Source organism: Diachasma alloeum, unplaced genomic scaffold (assembly GCF_001412515.2).
Source record: "Diachasma alloeum isolate Michigan unplaced genomic scaffold, Dall2.0 Dall_scaffold_00276, whole genome shotgun sequence".
In the NCBI taxonomy this organism is placed as follows: Eukaryota; Metazoa; Arthropoda; class Insecta; order Hymenoptera; family Braconidae; genus Diachasma; species Diachasma alloeum.
In genome coordinates this window covers 1,711,506-1,729,609 of record NW_021680415.1, presented here as the reverse complement: position 1 = coordinate 1,729,609, position 18,104 = coordinate 1,711,506, and the positions used below count along the sequence as shown (strand labels likewise).

The 18,104-nt window shown below is 37.0% G+C and overlaps 3 protein-coding genes across 3 annotated transcripts in view; 1 reads left to right on the top strand and 2 right to left on the bottom strand.

The window, feature by feature from the left end:
- Window positions 1-1,500: 1,500 nt before the first annotated feature.
- LOC107038002 (pyruvate dehydrogenase E1 component subunit beta, mitochondrial) lies at window positions 1,501-5,145 on the top strand. The gene is made up of 5 exons (XM_015256862.2): window positions 1,501-1,716; window positions 1,837-1,899; window positions 2,193-2,399; window positions 3,155-3,785; window positions 4,503-5,145. Exons 1-5 carry the CDS (start codon window positions 1,708-1,710, stop codon window positions 4,652-4,654), a joined length of 1,062 nt encoding a protein of 353 aa, XP_015112348.1. The 5' UTR covers window positions 1,501-1,707; the 3' UTR covers window positions 4,655-5,145.
- LOC107038001 (acidic fibroblast growth factor intracellular-binding protein) lies at window positions 5,057-8,264 on the bottom strand. The gene is made up of 6 exons (XM_015256861.2): window positions 7,776-8,264; window positions 7,279-7,480; window positions 6,757-6,984; window positions 6,041-6,268; window positions 5,720-5,974; window positions 5,057-5,283 (listed from the first exon to the last, which is right to left on the bottom strand). Exons 1-6 carry the CDS (start codon window positions 7,858-7,860, stop codon window positions 5,205-5,207), a joined length of 1,077 nt encoding a protein of 358 aa, XP_015112347.1. The 5' UTR covers window positions 7,861-8,264; the 3' UTR covers window positions 5,057-5,204.
- Window positions 8,265-14,213: 5,949 nt separating this feature from the next.
- Window positions 14,214-18,104, bottom strand: part of LOC107037976 (growth/differentiation factor 8) — a 9,639-nt gene continuing 5,748 nt past the window's right edge. Inside the window, exons 2-4 of the mRNA XM_015256821.1 lie at window positions 17,079-17,336; window positions 15,652-16,034; window positions 14,214-14,381 (exon numbers count right to left, since the gene is read on the bottom strand). Of these exons, the coding sequence (XP_015112307.1) occupies window positions 14,214-14,381; window positions 15,652-16,034; window positions 17,079-17,336 (809 nt within the window). The remainder of the gene's footprint in view (window positions 14,382-15,651; window positions 16,035-17,078; window positions 17,337-18,104) is intronic.

Genomic DNA, 18,104 nt, shown 5'->3' with positions numbered 1-18,104 from the left:
TTTTTGAATAGAATCATTTGGTCGTTTATTCTATTTCACTCGGTGTTTTTATCTCACTGGAATATTCACGACAACAGAACTGGATTCCTAATGACTGCTCACTTGCAAAAATAATGGACACTGGCACAATAACACACTAAATTTCCATACATTTTACATTTCCCGTCGAACACGTGAAATTATTATGTTTCTTACATTTCCTGAGAGTGCCCTCCACTGCTCGATCACTGAATAAATCATACAAATCAATAAATTTTCTTGATTGGAGGAATGAGAGACTTGATCACTCGTTGAAATCTGCGAAGAACTGCTCCGAAAACACATGTGAATCGGTACGACGCGACCGGCCGCCACTGAGTCCCGTGCACTACTAACCACTGCTTCAACATAAAATTTATTTGCAAACACAAATCCGGATATTCATCGACCACCCCAAGAAATCTCTCCATTATCTTGACAGAATCAATTGTCGTTGGCAAATGATTAATATCTGCTTCTTTGTGTGGCAGGCAAATTGTTGTGCTACTTCCGCTTGCAGTGAGAAACGCGCGCGTTTCGAAAAGTCGTAGACGCCATCTTCTGAGGAGATCCATAATGTTCATCTTTGAGTAACTCACATCTTCGGGGAGATATTTTCATTCATTATTTATATGATGGAAATTGATAAATTGATGAATAAATACCAATTAGTGGAAAATGAGGGGAATTTTTTTCTGACTTGTCCTGAAATTTACATGCAAATAAATTATTTTGATGATTATAGAAACAATTATGAAGAGATTCTTCGTGGACGAGGATATTCAGGTACACCTCTTACTATTTTTTTTTAATTAGTAAATTTGGTAATTAAATTGCGCGAGAAAATCAGTCCAGAATTATTCGAACGATAGTTGGGAGAAAATACTTTCTTTTCAAACGGTTTCGGATATTCTTTTTGAACATTCCCTTTTTGAACATTAAATTACTTTTTTTACATCTTTCCTTATTATAAATAAATAATGTTCAAAAATTTTTTTTTATTGTGTGTTCAAAACTTGGAACTCAATTTTTTTTCGCACGAAATCGATTTTGGGGAGATTTGTAAATATCGGAAAATATGTGATGAATTGATTTTTTAGTAAATTACTTATGTCAAAGTTCGTAATTATTACAAATTACAATTTTTTAATTATTCTCAATTCTTTAGACTTTCTATTATTTTCAGTTTTTTTAATCTCTCCCAACAGTTCGAAAAGGAGAATTAAAATTGAATCTCAAAAGTTTAGACAAAACAATTGTAGAATGTTCGGAAACATAATTTTTTAAAAGATAATTTTCTTATCATTCGTCGAGTTATAAAAATTATTCAGTAATCATATTTACAATTAATTATTATTATAATAGCTCTCAATACCACAATTTTCCAAAAATCACTCCGACCGTAAAAAAATCAAAAAAATTCAAACCGAACTGTCGCGACCTCGTGCGCCGTCCACCGGCACTGGCACCTCCCGTGAATAAAAAAGCCTACGTCAGGAGTATCGTCGGCCTTGGCTCCATTACCCCAGAAACGCGTGCACTCACCAGCGAGTAGTGTTGGGTGAAAAATCGTAGGCCCCCGGAGGCACAAATAAACGCGGGGATCTTCACCAGGACGGGACAAACAACCGCCAGCAGTTCACTAGAAAAAATCTAAAAAAACCTAACGTTCGAACACGTCGAACGATCATGCTCACGGTAACAATTAACAGAAATTTGAGAGCTGAAAAATTAGAATGAATAGAGCGATTGGAGCTTGTGTATAATTAACGTGTCAAGTGTCGCAGTGGCCTGATTTTTCGTTGTTATAATTTTCAGTCTGCTGTAAGAGGAATCGTCCGTCGCTCATTCTCCACCTCAAACTGTGCAGCTGCACAGCAGGTAAAATATGCGATCCTGTTCAAAACTTAACCTAAATCACGTCGTCTCAATTTGATGGTGAGAATCCGGGATTTAAACTGTCATGTGATCCGGAGGCAGCAAATAGCTGCATTTTCCTCTCTTCATGAACTTTCTGACGACTTTTTTCTTTCCAATTGATTCGTTTATGATCTAATGATATTCAGGCGTGATTAGCTAATGCCTGAAGGACGGGAAAGGTCATATGACTTGTCATACGACAGGCCAGTGGATCCCGCGATTTTATTTATTTACTTCAGTGATTTTCTGGACAGATGACGGTGCGGGATGCGTTGAATTCAGCCCTGGATGAGGAGATGGAGCGCGACGAGAGGGTCTACCTCATGGGGGAGGAGGTCGCGATGTACGATGGGGCCTACAAGGTGTCCAGGGGGCTGTGGAAAAAGTATGGGGATACGAGGGTCATCGATACGCCTATTACGGAGTCTGGGTTCGGGGGGATGGCCGTTGGCTCGGCTATGGTGAGGAAATTTTGCATGTGTTCGATAATATTGTAAAGTCCCATTTCACAATGAATGAGTTTATTAAAGGATTTTGGAGCTAAATGAATTATAGAGGAGACGGGAAAAGAAATGGAAAAAATTATTTAATTAAAGTAGGGGAGGGTGGGGTAAAATGGACACTTTGGACTGTTTTTAAATTATTCATAACGCAGAAACAAATTTATCAATTGAGCTCAGTTCAGGCTCGTCACGCAGGGAAATAATTGTTCTTTGTATTAAAAAAAATTATTAAATTTTATCAACATTTCAACCCCTCATTAACATTTAAAAAAAAGTCAAAAGTGTCCGTTTTACCCCAACCTCCCCTATTAAAATAAATCCAACTAAATATTAAGTTGATGTTGTTCCATTGTAGACTGCTCTCAGATCAGTCTGTAAACATTTTATTATTCTAGACTTGAAAATGGACATTTTAGAATTTTTGTTCAAATGTTAGTGACGTATTGAATCATTAGTGACATGAGATAGAATGAAATTAAATTAAAATTAATTCAATTAAAATCTATCTCAAATTCTTAATTTTCTTAATTCTTTAATTCAGTTTAATTTAGTTTAATTTTATTGTATTTTTCTAATGGAAAGTACAATTTTTTTCCTTCATGAGCCCAAGTGAAATCATTCAAAAAAAAATGTAAAAAAAATCCATATTGCCCCACTCTCCCCTATCATTAAAAAATTATCCAACTATAAAAGTGAATATTCTTTCATTGCAGGCCGGTCTCAGGCCAGTCTGCGAATTCATGACGTTCAATTTTGCGATGCAAGCGATCGACCAAATCATAAACTCCGCTGCAAAGACGTTCTATATGTCAGCAGGACGAGTCAATATACCAATTGTGTTCCGTGGTCCAAACGGTGCAGCGTCTGGTGTTGGTGCCCAGCATTCACAGTGCTTCGGTGCTTGGTACGCTCACTGCCCCGGATTAAAAGTAATCTCCCCTTACAACAGCGAGGACTGCAAGGGTCTCCTCAAAGCCGCCATTCGCGACCCCGACCCCGTTGTTTTCCTGGAGAACGAACTGCTCTATGGTGTGCAGTACCCAATGTCCGACGAGGCATTATCCAAGGATTTCGTCATTCCCATTGGGAAGGCTAAGGTGGAGCGTGCTGGCAATCATGTGACACTTGTGGCACATTCCAAAGCTGTTGAGCTGGCACTGGAGGCTGCTAAGGAACTCGCTGGCAAGGGAATCGAAGCCGAAGTTATTAATTTGAGGTCACTCAGGCCGTTGGACACTGAAACGATTATTAAGTCTGTTGTTAAGACGCATCACGTTGTTACGGTTGAACAGGGCTGGCCGACGTGTGGCATTGGCGCTGAAATTGCAGCGAGGATCATGGAAAGTAAGTTATCTCCAATGCAAATATCTTCATTAAGGGTATCCAAGTGTCTCTTGCAGTTTGGTACAGAATTGCGTGTGAATAATTTGAAAAAAAAATCATGAATATTCAGCGTCATTCAAATTCCATTTTGCACAGAAGTATTATTTTTTTAACATTCTTTGTTGACATCGATTTCGGGGTGTAATTCAGAATATCAATAAATTTGTTACGATTCCGAACAAATTATTTTTATGGTGGAAAATTGATTGTTCATGAATTATTCACTGGAAGAAAAAAGGCAAAGTACTTGGATATCCCCAATACATTGACGAAGTGGTAAAACGTAATTAGGCATCTTTGAAATATTTTTTAATGAAGCACTCATCTCAGAAATGATTGATTTCACGAGAAAATTTCGGGAAACTTGTCATTGAGAAACTTATCATTTGAAAAAGTTTGAATATTAAACCAAAGAAATTTCCATTCAAAAAAATTTTCTCCTATTCCAAAAATTGATTTCGTAGATTTTTTGTCGTCAATCAATTTTTCCTTTTCAGAAAGTCAACGAGAAATTAATTTTTAAACTAAAAGTTCCGTTAAGATTCAATAGAATTTTAACGGAACTCCAAAGAAATTCAATAAAATTCCTCAAAAAAGGTACAAGTTTCTCCACTCAGTTTTACCACTTCACTTCTCCATTCTTTCATAAATAATTAATTCTCATATTCTCAATTTCAGGCGACGCATTTTACCATCTGGATGCTCCCGTGATTCGTGTAACTGGTGTCGATGTTCCCATGCCATATACTAAATCGTTAGAAGCCCTAGCTCTACCAGAGCCCAAAGACATTGTGTTGGCAGTGAATAAAATTCTAGGAGTAGCTCAGTAGCAAATTATAGTGAATTAGGTGCATTAATTAAAAAGAAAAAGAACCGACAATTCTTCAGGAACCAATCGATTCTCTGGATCGGTCATCACGAGCATAACTCTGTTGATTTTTTCTTTGTGAGAAAAAATTTACTGAAGACAAAACCATCTGTATCTAGAAGCGTAGATTACCCCTGTTGTTAGACAATCTTTCACATTTCTTTTGGTGACACTTACAATACTGTCTAATTATTCTTTTCAAATTGCAGCATTGGGTTAGAAATTCCATTCTTTTTTCCGCCAGATTTTATTGGTCTAGAGAAGAGAGGGAAGTGATTACAATGATCGTTGCGCCGGTGTAATGATATGTAGTTATGTGGATATATTGTAAATGGCACTGAAGATTGCGCATTACTCTGCCACACATGTTATTATTGATTATTTATTACGCAAAAGAGAGAAGGAAAGAACGATTTAACAATGACAAATAAATTGTAATATATGATTTATCGACTCTCCTCGTCCGGGGTATTCTCAACAATTATTACGTCTGGGTAGACGTTTGTCAGTCGTCACGTGTGGTACATTCGCAGTAGACAGCTCGTTACTACTTTCATGTAACGCTCGAATGCATCTCGCAAGGTTCCCTCTCTGAAATTGGAAATTCAAGAAAATTGAGTCCAGTGGTGAATATTCTGATGAGTTTGAATGTTTAATTTCGGGAATTTTTATTCAATTTAAGGTGAAACGGTTCATCAAATATTTTATTCATTTAAAAAATTGAAAGAAAAAAAAAAGAATTCTTAAACTTAATGTGAAAATCACAGTTACAATCAAATCATTCAATTGACTATTTTCAGTCGTGTTATTTTCAATTATCTTTGCAATAATTTTCATTTTAAAAAATCCTAAACTGTATTTTCTTAAATAATGATTCTACGAAATGCAGAGAATTCTTAAAAAAAAAAAATTTACTTCAATCGAAAAAAAAATCTTTTGGGCAGAAAAAAGAATTTATTCGATTAAAATTAATGTTTTCTTGGTGTGATTTGAATGATTTTAATTAATTATAAAGTCCACATTTTACCTCAAGACGTCCAGATCAAGTGCACACTGAGTATATGCACTCAAAAAATTTCTCAAATCTGTATGCGACCAGTTGACTTGTCTCCAAGGTTCAATACACCTCTCCACTAACTCTAGAAATAGAAATCTCAGTTCTCGGGATCTGTGCAGACTGCAGGCAATGCCCAGTAGAGCTCGTGAATAAGAACGAAAATTCAAATCCAACTCCTGATAGGATCTCTCAAGGAGAGTTGGTTTTAATTTGATGCAAACGAGACTGCAATCGATAAAACGACATTACAATCACTTGATTTTATTTAACGATTAAGAGAGGAACACGTACTGCTTGTGATGCTTATCGTTCTCCAGGAGAACTCGGCACTCAGCCAACTCCAGGAGGAATTCCCTGTCCAGATCGGTATCGAAGTACTCGGAACCTGTGTATCGATATGTCCACGAGGCCATCATGGCGTTTGCACAGTGGTACAGATCGGGGAATGTCAGGAATTGCAGTTTTCTTTTGCTCATCTCAAAGCGCAAGCAAGCTATGAAGACTACTGCTGCGTAACGTCTAGGGATTGGAGATTGAAAGTCATTTTGGTGTGGAGTGATAAATGAATTTTGAAAATATATTTTCAAAATATATATTGATATTTTTTTGAAAATTGTCTCGAATATGAGAAGATTATAATTAGAAAAAAAATTTAATTGGAAAATTTGAATTTAAATTTGAAGACACTTTTCCTATAATTGGTGAAATTCTCTATAATAAATGTAAATGTATGTTATTTTTTCTAAAATCATTCCTTATAGAGAAAATTTAATTATTTTTGATATTCAACAAGATTTGAAAAATTGGTTGCTTCTGGTCTTTCTTATAAATTTTGCATTTACGAAGACAAGTGATTTTTTAAGAATTTGAAAAGACATTTTCTGTAGTTGAAAATGTTGAAAAAATTGTTCCTCGACTGCCGTAGAAAGAATTTCACAATTAATAAAAAAATCGATTTGACGATTTAAAAATAAGACAGAAGAATTTGATGAATAATATCTCCAAACCTTGCTAAATCATCTGGCAATAAAAAATTTTGTTTTATGTTTGTGGCTAGAGAGCCAGGCAAATCCTCGACAGTTTTGAAAACCCTCTTGACATTGTCGTATTGTCGCCTGCAGCTCTTTAACATGATTCCGGTTTTGTCAGCCACTTCGTCCATGTCTTTTCGACTCTTTGACGTCAACTTCTTCCCCAGGAGTTCACGAATCACCGAGTCATCGAATTCGTAGTACCTAGGGATTAATATGATCGAAATGGTCAATATTTTTGGAGAAAATGTGAAACGATTTGCAACTATGAATATTGAATGCGGTTGGTGCATGAAATTTTTTATTAAATAAAACTATGAAATACTAATTTTCATGAAAAATAATGAATGTTTATTTTTGTATTTTTTTATACCAGGAAATTTCTATTTTTATATTAATTTATTGAAATTAGAGAATAAGTGCGTAAGATTCTTTATTTTTCCACCTAAGAAATAAAACAAATAATGCAAAATTCAAATTAAAGGAAACGATACTTGCATTTCTATCAACATTTGACTAGTTTGTGGTTCGATCTGAAAGGCCAATTGTTCACTAGCCAATTTTGGGGGTGAGTGAAGTAATCTCTCGAGAAGGGAGTATGTACGATAATGATCGAGTACATCGGATGCCACCAGTTCTATCGGAGCATTCGTCTGTTGGCAAATGCCTCGTTGATGCAGAACTCCAACTGCATCACTTGCTGAAGAATAATCGACAATAGCGGAAAACATTTTAATTACCAAAAATGAAAATTGCACGGGGAAGTAAAATAAAATGGATCTTTAATCATCAACGTCTGATGACTGAATGATACGATTTAAATAAATCACGTCTCATTTTCAACTCTGAAAAACTACCCTCAAACCGAAAGAAAAAAATGTTGAATTTCCCTCTGAAAATCTTCAGTTATCGAGCATTAAAAAGGCCCATTTTACCCTCATCAGTCCTAAACCCTTCACTGTACCCCCCACTATTATTATTACCCGCATACTCACAAGTGTGGCCGTCCACCCAGAGCTGATAGACCTCAGGATCCACCAGGGTGTAATTACTAATAAAAACATCGACCTCCGACAACATCCTAAATCCCTCCGGAAACTCAAAAAATCAAATTCAATCGACTCTCAGTGTCCTCACTGTCCTCTTACCCATATTCCAGCCTCACTCACGTCTCCCCATCACTCATAAAAAAAACTGCTCCAAAATTCCGTGGACATGCCTCAAAAAACAATTTTCACTTCCTCAAACGATTGACTATAACCATCATCTCAAACCGAATAAATCCCCAAGTTTGTTTGATTTTTTATTATTATTTACAAACGAATTTAATAATCCGTGCTGAAGAATGGAGTAATCAGCTGATATATAGTTATGCTTTTCGTAATTGTACGGGAAATGGCGCGCCGGCGCCATCTTGCGGCGCCATGACACTCTACGATTACAAGATGGCGGCGCGAGGTCTTGTTTTCTCTAGTTCTAGTGGTGATTGTGGTGTTTGTGGAGTGAATTTGTCTGTTTTTTCCCTTCCGACATCAATTTAGTCGTTTTTAGTAGAGCCCAGAGTGATTAATCAGTGGACTGGTGACATTTTCAACGTGTGGTGATGATAAATACGAGAAATGTCGGAAGTTTTATCGACAAACAATAATAACTCGGGTCGAGTCTCGTGTTCACCTGCGGGATGGCGTCGCGAGTGTTGAAATTCTGGTGTTCGGGTGATACCGCCGTCGAGGGACGTCATAACACGGTTTTGAAGGGCTAATAAATCGTTTTATAACGTTTATAGTAGTTCTGGATGAATGCCATGAGGACTTTAATGTCCGGACATTAAAACCAGGGGATGAAATGAAGATCTTTGTTCTCAGTATCAACTCGCGCCCACGGTGGGGATGTATGAAGGGGAATGAAGAGTTCTTGGGTGGTCATTCGAGTGCACTAACAGGTAGGAGCTATTACAGAATCATTACCTGCTATCGCAGTGAGTAAATCCTGACGGATTCCTATTTAGTGGAGATAAGAGGGATTGTTCATTAGTCATGACCTTTGTCGAGCTGGGCGTCTTCCTCGGAGGCAATGATTTTTATGTGGGACAATTGAAATTTTAGGGGCTTTCTTCGGGTTTTTTTTTTAAGTTTTATCTAAGACTGGGGGGCTCGCTCCGCTCGCCAACACCCACATGACCCATGGATGACCCTCATATGACCTCCACGAACCTTATTCTGACCCTTGTGACCCTTATTTAGGGAAAATTTAATATTTAAGTGTAGGAGAGTCAAATAATCATATGTATAAATGTTTTTAAAGTGCGAAAGAGTTTGTACATTATTTACAAACATTTGTACACCTCTAGATTCGCCTAAGACAAATCTTCTGCTGTCGAATCTTTCGCTAGTTTCAGCTTCACCCTCATGACCCTTATTCTGACCCTCGTGATCCTTAATTTTGGAGTCGTAATTTCGAACACCAAATTTTTATCACCAGAAGTCAATTTGGATTTTTGTAATATAGAGAAATTTATCATCATTAAAAGCTGCAAAATTTTTTGGGTATTATGATTGCGGCACTTAATCTTGTGACCCTTAATCTCACCCATACGACACTTAATCTGACTTTCGTGACCTTTAATCTAACCCTCGTGACCCTTATTCTGACCCTCATAACCCTCAATTTCGAAGTCTTGATTTCGAATACCAAATTTTTATCACCAGAGGTCCATTTGAATTTTAATAATATAGAGAGAAATGCCAGAAATGAAACGAGATCCTAGAAAATTAAGTTTTTTGTTTATTTCGGTACAAAACCTTTCTGAGGAAGATGTTAAGGATATCTGAATTGACTGGGAAATTTTCAATCATCAGATTGATAAAATATAAGTTGAATTGCGTGAGAAAAGTGTGTAACGATGAAGCTGAAATTAGCGGAATTCTCGGGCGGAAAATGCAATTTAGAGATTGTTGGGGGTTTTAGGGCCGAACAATCATGTGAGTGATTTAAAAAAAAAATTTTTTCATGTCTAGAAAATGTTTGAACACCCCTAGATTTTCCTAAATGAAATCTTCCGTTGACGAGTCGTTCGTTAGTTTCAACTCCACGAAAGGAAATCAATTCTTTCAGTAATTGCCAACGTTTCGAACACACAAAGTGTTCTTCATCCGGGCATTTTTGTCTTCGACTTTTTAACCCATAGGGTTGTACAGAAATAATTCAACCAAACATTATCATTTGAGTTGAAAATTTGACACTATACAAACACCTGTCATGAATAGAAACGGCTGGAATAATTTTGGGATTTTTTTATTCAATAGCAATGGTACTGCAGGGACTGCTCCACTTGTATATTCTCAAACAAATGATTCCTCCGAACACTAAATCATCGTAGCAATGATAAGAGTCACTCATGAATGTGTCGAGGCATTCGTATTATTCTGATTATCCTCATGTAGCCAATTAGATTGGACTTTGGAGTCGTGATGATCTTTCACTGTATGACAACGCGTGTGTGTTCGCGTCGTACAAATTCAGCTTGTCTATTCCTTCCACTGGTGGTTGAGTTGGTATCAAATAATAAGAGAAATTGGATTTAATTGCCGAAAAAACAAAACAGTAAACAGTCATGTACGAAGGTCAATTATTTTCAGTGATTAATTATTGCCCGTTGATATCAGACTTGTTTTGTTTTGACATTTGCATCATTAATTTGAATTAAGGAGGTGGAAGCTTGAGGAATTTACCCAGATGACAATTAACATTATTTATTCATCGATTTAACAAAAATAAAATCGATATTTATTTTACAGTTTTATTCTTCATAAATAAGAAAATTCAATAAGTTATGGTTATCGTTATCGTCATCACGTGTACATCACGAAATGAAATTGAGTCGAGTCAGGCTGTAAACTTTTTCATACACTGAATTGTGGAATTTTGGGGATTAGGGATGTTTTGAAGCCTGAGTTTCGTCGCGAGTGATAATCTTGATGATGGTGGATTACGCTATTATATTCTTAGTTTTGAGGCTTTCGCGGCCATTATTAATGACGTGGTTGGCTTCCGGATGGATGCCGCGTTGAGTTTCAGCATTGCGCCGACGTTTCGCAAACATTGCAGTCTGCATCTTCAGGGCTATGAGCTCCGATTCTGAGCTCCGATGTGTGGGGGCAGTCCTTATATACCTTCCCTTGTGGTGGTGGGAGAAGGGGAAGGGGGGGGGGTCAGCCAATCATATGTTTTTAATTGATCAGCTGGTCAATTAAAAACCGGGAGGACGGTTTTCCAAATGGGGTTCACTTGATATCCTCTGTCCCTGTTGAGGTTGTTAGAGTTTTTATGGATCTCCAAACCCTCTCGGTATTTCCTTTCGAAATACCCTTGAGACTTGGCCAGCATTTTGGCTTGGTCGTAGTAGATAGTATGTCCAGTATCCATCCAATGTTCAGCCAGGGCACGCTATTATATTCTTTAAACAAAATTATTCTCTGGAGGTGAATCTATTGGCGATAAGAGACAATTCGGAAAGAAAATAAATGTCTTTTAATGGAGATCGTTTTGATTTGAGGTTCAGAAGCCATCGAATTGATTGAATTCGTCAATGTAAATAATAAATACTAAACATCATTTCGTACAGATCTACGCAAAAATTATCTGAAGACTGAGAATTCAATTGTCAATTATTCTCTTCACACTTTCTTCACAATATCAAAATATTATTTTTTTTTGACTTTTTCCAATTACTCGAAGGAAATTTATGGTAGATGATTTTAACTCGAATTGAAAACATTTTCTTATGTGGGTTCTGAGTTCTCGTTGGTGAATTGCGAAGCTGACAGAGGAATCATTTTAATTTATGGAAAGGAATATAGGATCTGTCATTCTTTCGATTTTTTCACAAAAATATTCTCAGTCTCATTTTCATTCAACATTACAGAATAGGAATTGTGCTAACTCCAAACACTCACACTATTATTTAAAAAAAATTTAAGTAACAGTTTCACAAAAATTTCACTGTTGTCAATTTTCAATTAATTCAAGACTAAATTATCAACCGTAATGCCCCGAGTGCTCCAAAATTGTCACAAATTTTTCGATAGTTTTGTTGCATAGCAACGAGAGGGAGAAGTTTTGGAGATTAAAATCATGAGCGCGCAGCGCGAGGGATTTTTTCGCAAAACTTATTCACAATTCTGAAATTTTGGAGCACAAGGGGCACTCGGTTGGATCATTCTCCCATCTGAATTTCGACCGATAGAAATGCAGCATTAGACGTTTTTTCGGGTTAAAGCCACGTTCATACCAGAACTTTATTTATTAGCAAAAAATTGTCTCTCAAAGTTGATTGAATGATTGTTCAAATGGAAATAACCGAAAATTATGGAAATAATGCTATCGCTACTCCTTCGCAAGATGTCGAATACTGCATTTCTATCGGTTGACATTCAGATTTAGGAATAATCCATGGAATTCCTTATTCACATTCAAAATTCACTAGAATTGAGCATTTCCTTGAGCGCTGTTTCCTGGAATTTTAATGACAGCTTGAGTTTTTCAACTCACGGTTAGAATTTAAAATTAGATGCAGTTAAGGATATCCAAGTACTTTAGCTATTTTTCCTCCAATGAAATGCTTTTCGACTTTTGTAATCGAACATCAGAGCTTTCATTTGAGCCTGAATTTCCGGAAATTTTACAATTATTTTATTATTTAAAATTTGCAGGTTTCAATTTGAATCTCGATATTGAATTGAATCGTTAAAAAACATTTTAAAAATCTGAAAAAAATTAGGAAGTTCACTTCTGGAAGAAATAATATAATAATAATTTATAAACAATCAATTTTCCAGCGTAAAACTCATTTGTTCGGAATCGTAACAAATTCATTCAGATTCAGAACTTTACCAGAAATTGATTTCGCGTCTAAAAAAATATAGTTTTCGAAAGTTCAAACAACCTCAATTATTTGTTGATGGAGAACTAACGTTAAAAAAATAATAATTCTGTGCAAAATGACAAATTTGATGATTGAAAACGGTTGAATCTATACTGTGGTCTGTACCAAACTGTAAAAGATACTTGGATATCCCGAAATGTCCAAAAGCTTGAGATTTCGTAACAATGATTGCCGGAATTTCCGAAAATTTCAATAACATCCGCTGAATCTTCCAGGAATCATCACCAACGCAAACACGAAAATTCCATATAAACTCTTCATTATCGAAAATTTCCAGACATTTCCCCAAATTCAAGTTACCAATAAGACACTGACCTTGGCCCAACTCCAAAGCACACATCACACTTCCACCCGCAACTCATCATCATTTTACATCGCCTCACGAATTAAAAAAAAAAACAAACCCACATATTAATCACAAAATTCCGTAACTCTTGTGTACATTCCTTATCTTATCACTGGGGACTGCTGAGCCGGATCCAAGTGAAAACCCAGAGTCAAATCGAGACCGAACTTGAAAAAAAAATAACCGCGAGGAGAAATAAAAAACTATAGAGCGCGATATGCAGGCTGCAGAATTTCCTACGACCCAGCGAGAAAAAAAATCGAGACGAAAAAAAAAAGATTAACTAACTGCTCGTTACCATGGCACGGGCAGTGTGATAGCCTAGCTTAACGAATAAATAAATTCTACATTCGATTGGGGAACAAAATAATAATTATTGAATCATTGTTTACTTCGGTACGAGACAGAGGGAGTCCACAGAGGTCAATGATGAGCGGAGGGAGGATTTATTGAGAAAATCAGACAATTTGAACTCGTGGACTCGATTACAAAACACAAAGGGATAATTAACAGATTTTTTTTCTAGTGGTTAGGAAGGAGGGGGGGGGGGAGATGCTGGTGGTGGTGGTGGGAAAATACTGTCTTGGTTTTTACGTCGCCCAGTGCCTTCCATTTCGACAACTCTGCTTGTTCTTTTGTTCTTGTTTCTTGTTTCGAATGAAGGCACAATGTAATACAATAACACGACCACTGGGCTAAAGCTAGGGAAAAGGAGAGAGGAAGGGAAAAAAGGGAGGACTCAAGTACGCTACTCTTGTCTCTCGGTAGAGAGAATCTTCACGAGCAGTAGCTTCAGCACGTTCCACTATTTCTACTTTAATCTCTTCATTCTTCTCCATTATTAAATTTTTTTCCCTTTTCACTCTGTTTATGCCTTGCTTTTTGGCTTGTTTTCTATGTATGTTGAGGGGGGGCTGCTTTTTTTTTTTCATTTGCACAGAGTTCTTTCTACTATTATGTCTCTTCGTCGTCCTCTCGTCTCTGATTTCTGTACGTGCAGAGGGAAAATGAAAGAGAAGGGGGGAAAAAATGCGTTTCCAACACATTTGGACGAACCACATGCAGCTTTTCACGTTTGCCGGTGGATAAAAAAGAGAGGGATGTGCGGATTTTTGTTTGTTTCGCTTCTTTTGGGGCTTTCTTTCACATACATCCACACGCCTCTACCACCATGTTCGGCAGTGTTTTCTGGGTTATCGTATTATTTGAGTCTACGTAGAGTAGCTGGATAGGTGAGAGCTGAGTTGGCGAACAGCAGGGTACTATTTCGCTACCGCGTCGGTGTATGCTGCTGTTCTTTGTCAACCATTTCTGCAACGGGAGAAGTGGTAGATGTGAATTTATTGCTTGAGGAAGAAAAATGGGGATGGGGATGTAATTTAGAATTTGTGGGAATGAGGATTGGACCGTTGAGAGGAGAATCGGAGGATTGCTTTCTGGGGTTTTCTACGGTTGGGGGAATTCGTGCGGCGTTTGACATTCTCAATCATCGGTTGGTGCGACTCAGTTGAAGGTGAAATGTTTTAAACATTTCATGCGGAATCAATATTATCGATAATTAGGTTTTGAAAAATATTGAGCTTTTTGAAATTGGGAAATTTCACATTATTTGGGAAAAATTTAATGTTCGTTACGAATTTATTGTGGACTAAATTCATTATTGGTTTTGGAAATGTGTACGGGTGATCGAAATGAATAATTGCGGGCAGATTTTAATGGGAGGAAAATTGACCGAAGATATCCAAGGATTTTAGAATTTTTTTCTCTAGAATCGAAGGTTTGAATCCTATATTTTTCATAGATAATGTTTATGATATTCCCAAGCTATTGAAAACAATTTTAACTAGCTGTAAATTTTAACTAACTACACTATAAAATTTTATAGTAAATAAATTCTGCGATATTCAAATCTAAAAAATGAAAACGTCGTGAAACCATTTCTTATTTGATTCAAACAATTAATTAACAAATAATTTCTCATTTGATTCAAACAGTTATTATTGCTTTCATCAACAACATATGACGATAGAAAAACTCGATAACTTATGAGAATCCAATAAATTAAGTAATTTAGAATTTTTTCGGAAATCCAAAGGGACTAATTTTTGGATGGTATTGTCAAGGGATATACCTTAAACTTCAGACTGTCGCAGGTTTCTAAAAATGAAAAGTTTTTTCGTTCCGTGAAATATTACTTCTTTTCATTAATCATGTTTCAACAATTTTCATTATTTATTTACAAGAAGAAAACGTCAAAGAAAATGTCCTTTTCCCAGATCTAATTTTTTTCTACAACTTAATTACCAAATTTGACGATTGAAAAGTTAAAATCGTCAATGTTTCCCAAAACTGTGAAAGGTACTTGGATATTCTCAGAAGACCTATCAGGCCAGTTCATCAACCCGAAAAACTTCTCAAGATGATAAAGAAAAACAGAACGAACATTTTCATATTGGAAAACTTTGCTTCCCTATTGTCTTCTCCAGTCAGGTAGAAGAAAACTTCTAGTACTGTTTGCAAGTGAAACATTGAATGGCCTCGTGCAATATTTTTGCTCGAATAGGGGTAATTTTGAACTCACTCTAATGACATTGTTGTATGGAGAGCCACTCATCATTAACGAAGCAGCCGATGTGCACGATCCTCGGCAGAAATAAGCGTGATAGCCACTCGGATGGAGGATCCAATCACTCCATCCAATCTCCTCGAAGCTTATGTACAAATCGTCTCTGCAGCACTCTTTCATTTCCGGTAAGCAATTTGAATTGCGCTTTGGACGATTTTTTTGAGGCAATGGCGATGTGTGAATAACTAGAAACGGCTTTAAGGTCATTTCAGTTGACACTGGTGCATTTTCACGGTCTATTGAGCAGGTACTGCAGGCTATTTGCATTGCGTGATTCAATCGGTGTTTCTCCACCCATTTTCTTATGGTGAAGGCAACGTCCGTTTTCACCCATCCCTCTGGAAATTTTCCAAAATTGTTGGTAAGATTCATATCTGACTTTACGCACTAGTAATACAATGTGCTATTTCATAACTTGGGCGTAATGTGAAATTTTGCGCACAATCTTACTTTCCACTCGTTATGATGAAAAATAGGATTTGACACTCGTGGGAAAAGTTTTCTTTGACCCTCGAGAGGGTACACTAAAAGAAAAATCGACATAATATCACAGAAAGCATTTCTTGAGCGAAAAACATCGCATACATTTTTGATCAATTTATGGTAGATTTCAGAGAAGAAATCAGTGCTCTTCGGGCTGAGGAGAAAGTTACTCAATGAAAAGGTGATAGCTTTTTTCGAAATGAGCTAATATTACTTAAAAGACAAGAATAGTTTGACAGAAGGAAAAGAAGATTTTGCTTCCGTTCGAACTCAAAGCGTTTGAGCGTAAGCGACGGTTATATTTTTTTAAGGACTGGCCTGCACGAATTTTTTGTTCATTTTTGTCTGACAGACTCCACGCGCGACACACTGCGTGTGGTAGTGCGAATAGCCACGGCGTTTTAAATATTTTTTGTTATTTTCTCATCTTCTGACACGAAAAAACTGATTTCTTGTGGCAAGAAATTCTAACTTTATCATTAAATGTTCATGTTCAAGTCATGACCACTTCACCGAAATCTGACATTGTCCGACCCATTATCCGGAATTCTCATTCCAAGAAATTAATCCTTAAGAGATGAAGCATTTGGCGCAAGAAACTAGTTTTGTGATATTATGACGATATTTCTCTCAGCGTAGCCTCCGCCTTCGGCGAGCCACGGCTCAAAATATACTATATTTCGCCCCGGCGGGCGCAAAGTACACATTTCCCTCCCACCAAGCGTCCGCGTTCGTTTGGTACTCAATTTTTGGTATTTTTCTTCGGAAATTGCATGTCCGATTCTCAAAATCGCAAATTTTGTTCTAGGAACCAGACTTTCTTCTCTAGGCCCTGAACGGATTAATGAACTCGAAATCATTCTGTATCTCGTGAAAAAAACAATAATTCTATAACTCACCCTCAATAGACGTTTCAAAAATCGCCATAATCGTGTTCTTTTCAAAGCTCCCCCCTTGATCCCAATGATCGAGCTCGGAAAGCACAAAAGTCTGTCCAAAAACATCATTCTCATCGTTCTCTTTGTAAAACCATAGATCGGCCGATGTGACAGCCACAAATTGCATTTCCGCAGGTAGATTAAACGTGAAACACGCCGCAGGACTGAAGCCAGTCAAATGATTCGAGGTTGTTCGACAATTGGTGAGGTCAGTCGGGCCTGGAAAATTAAAAAAAACATAATAATCAATGTTTCACGTTTGACAATTTTCCCCACTCCTGTTTACCTCTGTTGTCATCAACAATGCAGTATCATTAATTTTGAAATATTGATTGGTGTTTGTCTTTGTCATTGACTTTTTTTTTATCGATCGTTGGAAAATGAGGACAAATGTTTGCTTCGGTTGAATTATTCCCCATCAATTAGTGGACGGTCGCGGTGATGGTGGTTTACTTGCAATTCTCAATCCAGCGGTAATTCCAATAGTGAAAAGCTAGAATTGCAACTCATTATTCAGAATTACGGGTGAAGTGCATGGAAATCCGAGTTCATTATTTTCACTCTGCACTAGTTACTCCGCATTCTTTTTTCCTCATTCTGTCATTTACGTCTGGTCCCTCTTTATTCTTTTGAAAAATCACGTCAAAGTCTGGTGGAAATAGATCTTGGCGCGAGAACATTTGCGCATGGATAAACGTAATGAGAAATTTTTAACGAATCTGCGGGGGAATAGCGAATCTCGTGCCTGTATCATTTCCACATTTGCCGGAGTGGTGGAGGGTTGAATATTCTGCCTTACGGGGATGGTTTTGTTGGGTATGCGCATGACGAATGTACAACCCTGGGGGGAATTCGATTTGAAATCATCGTAAGGTAATCAAGTGGGAGAGTTATTTCAGTTGAGTGTTCCGGGGATTGCCCTTCTCCAATTTCCAGAGCGGCATTTGATATTTTGTACCTTTGGGGGATTCTACATTGGGGGGGGGG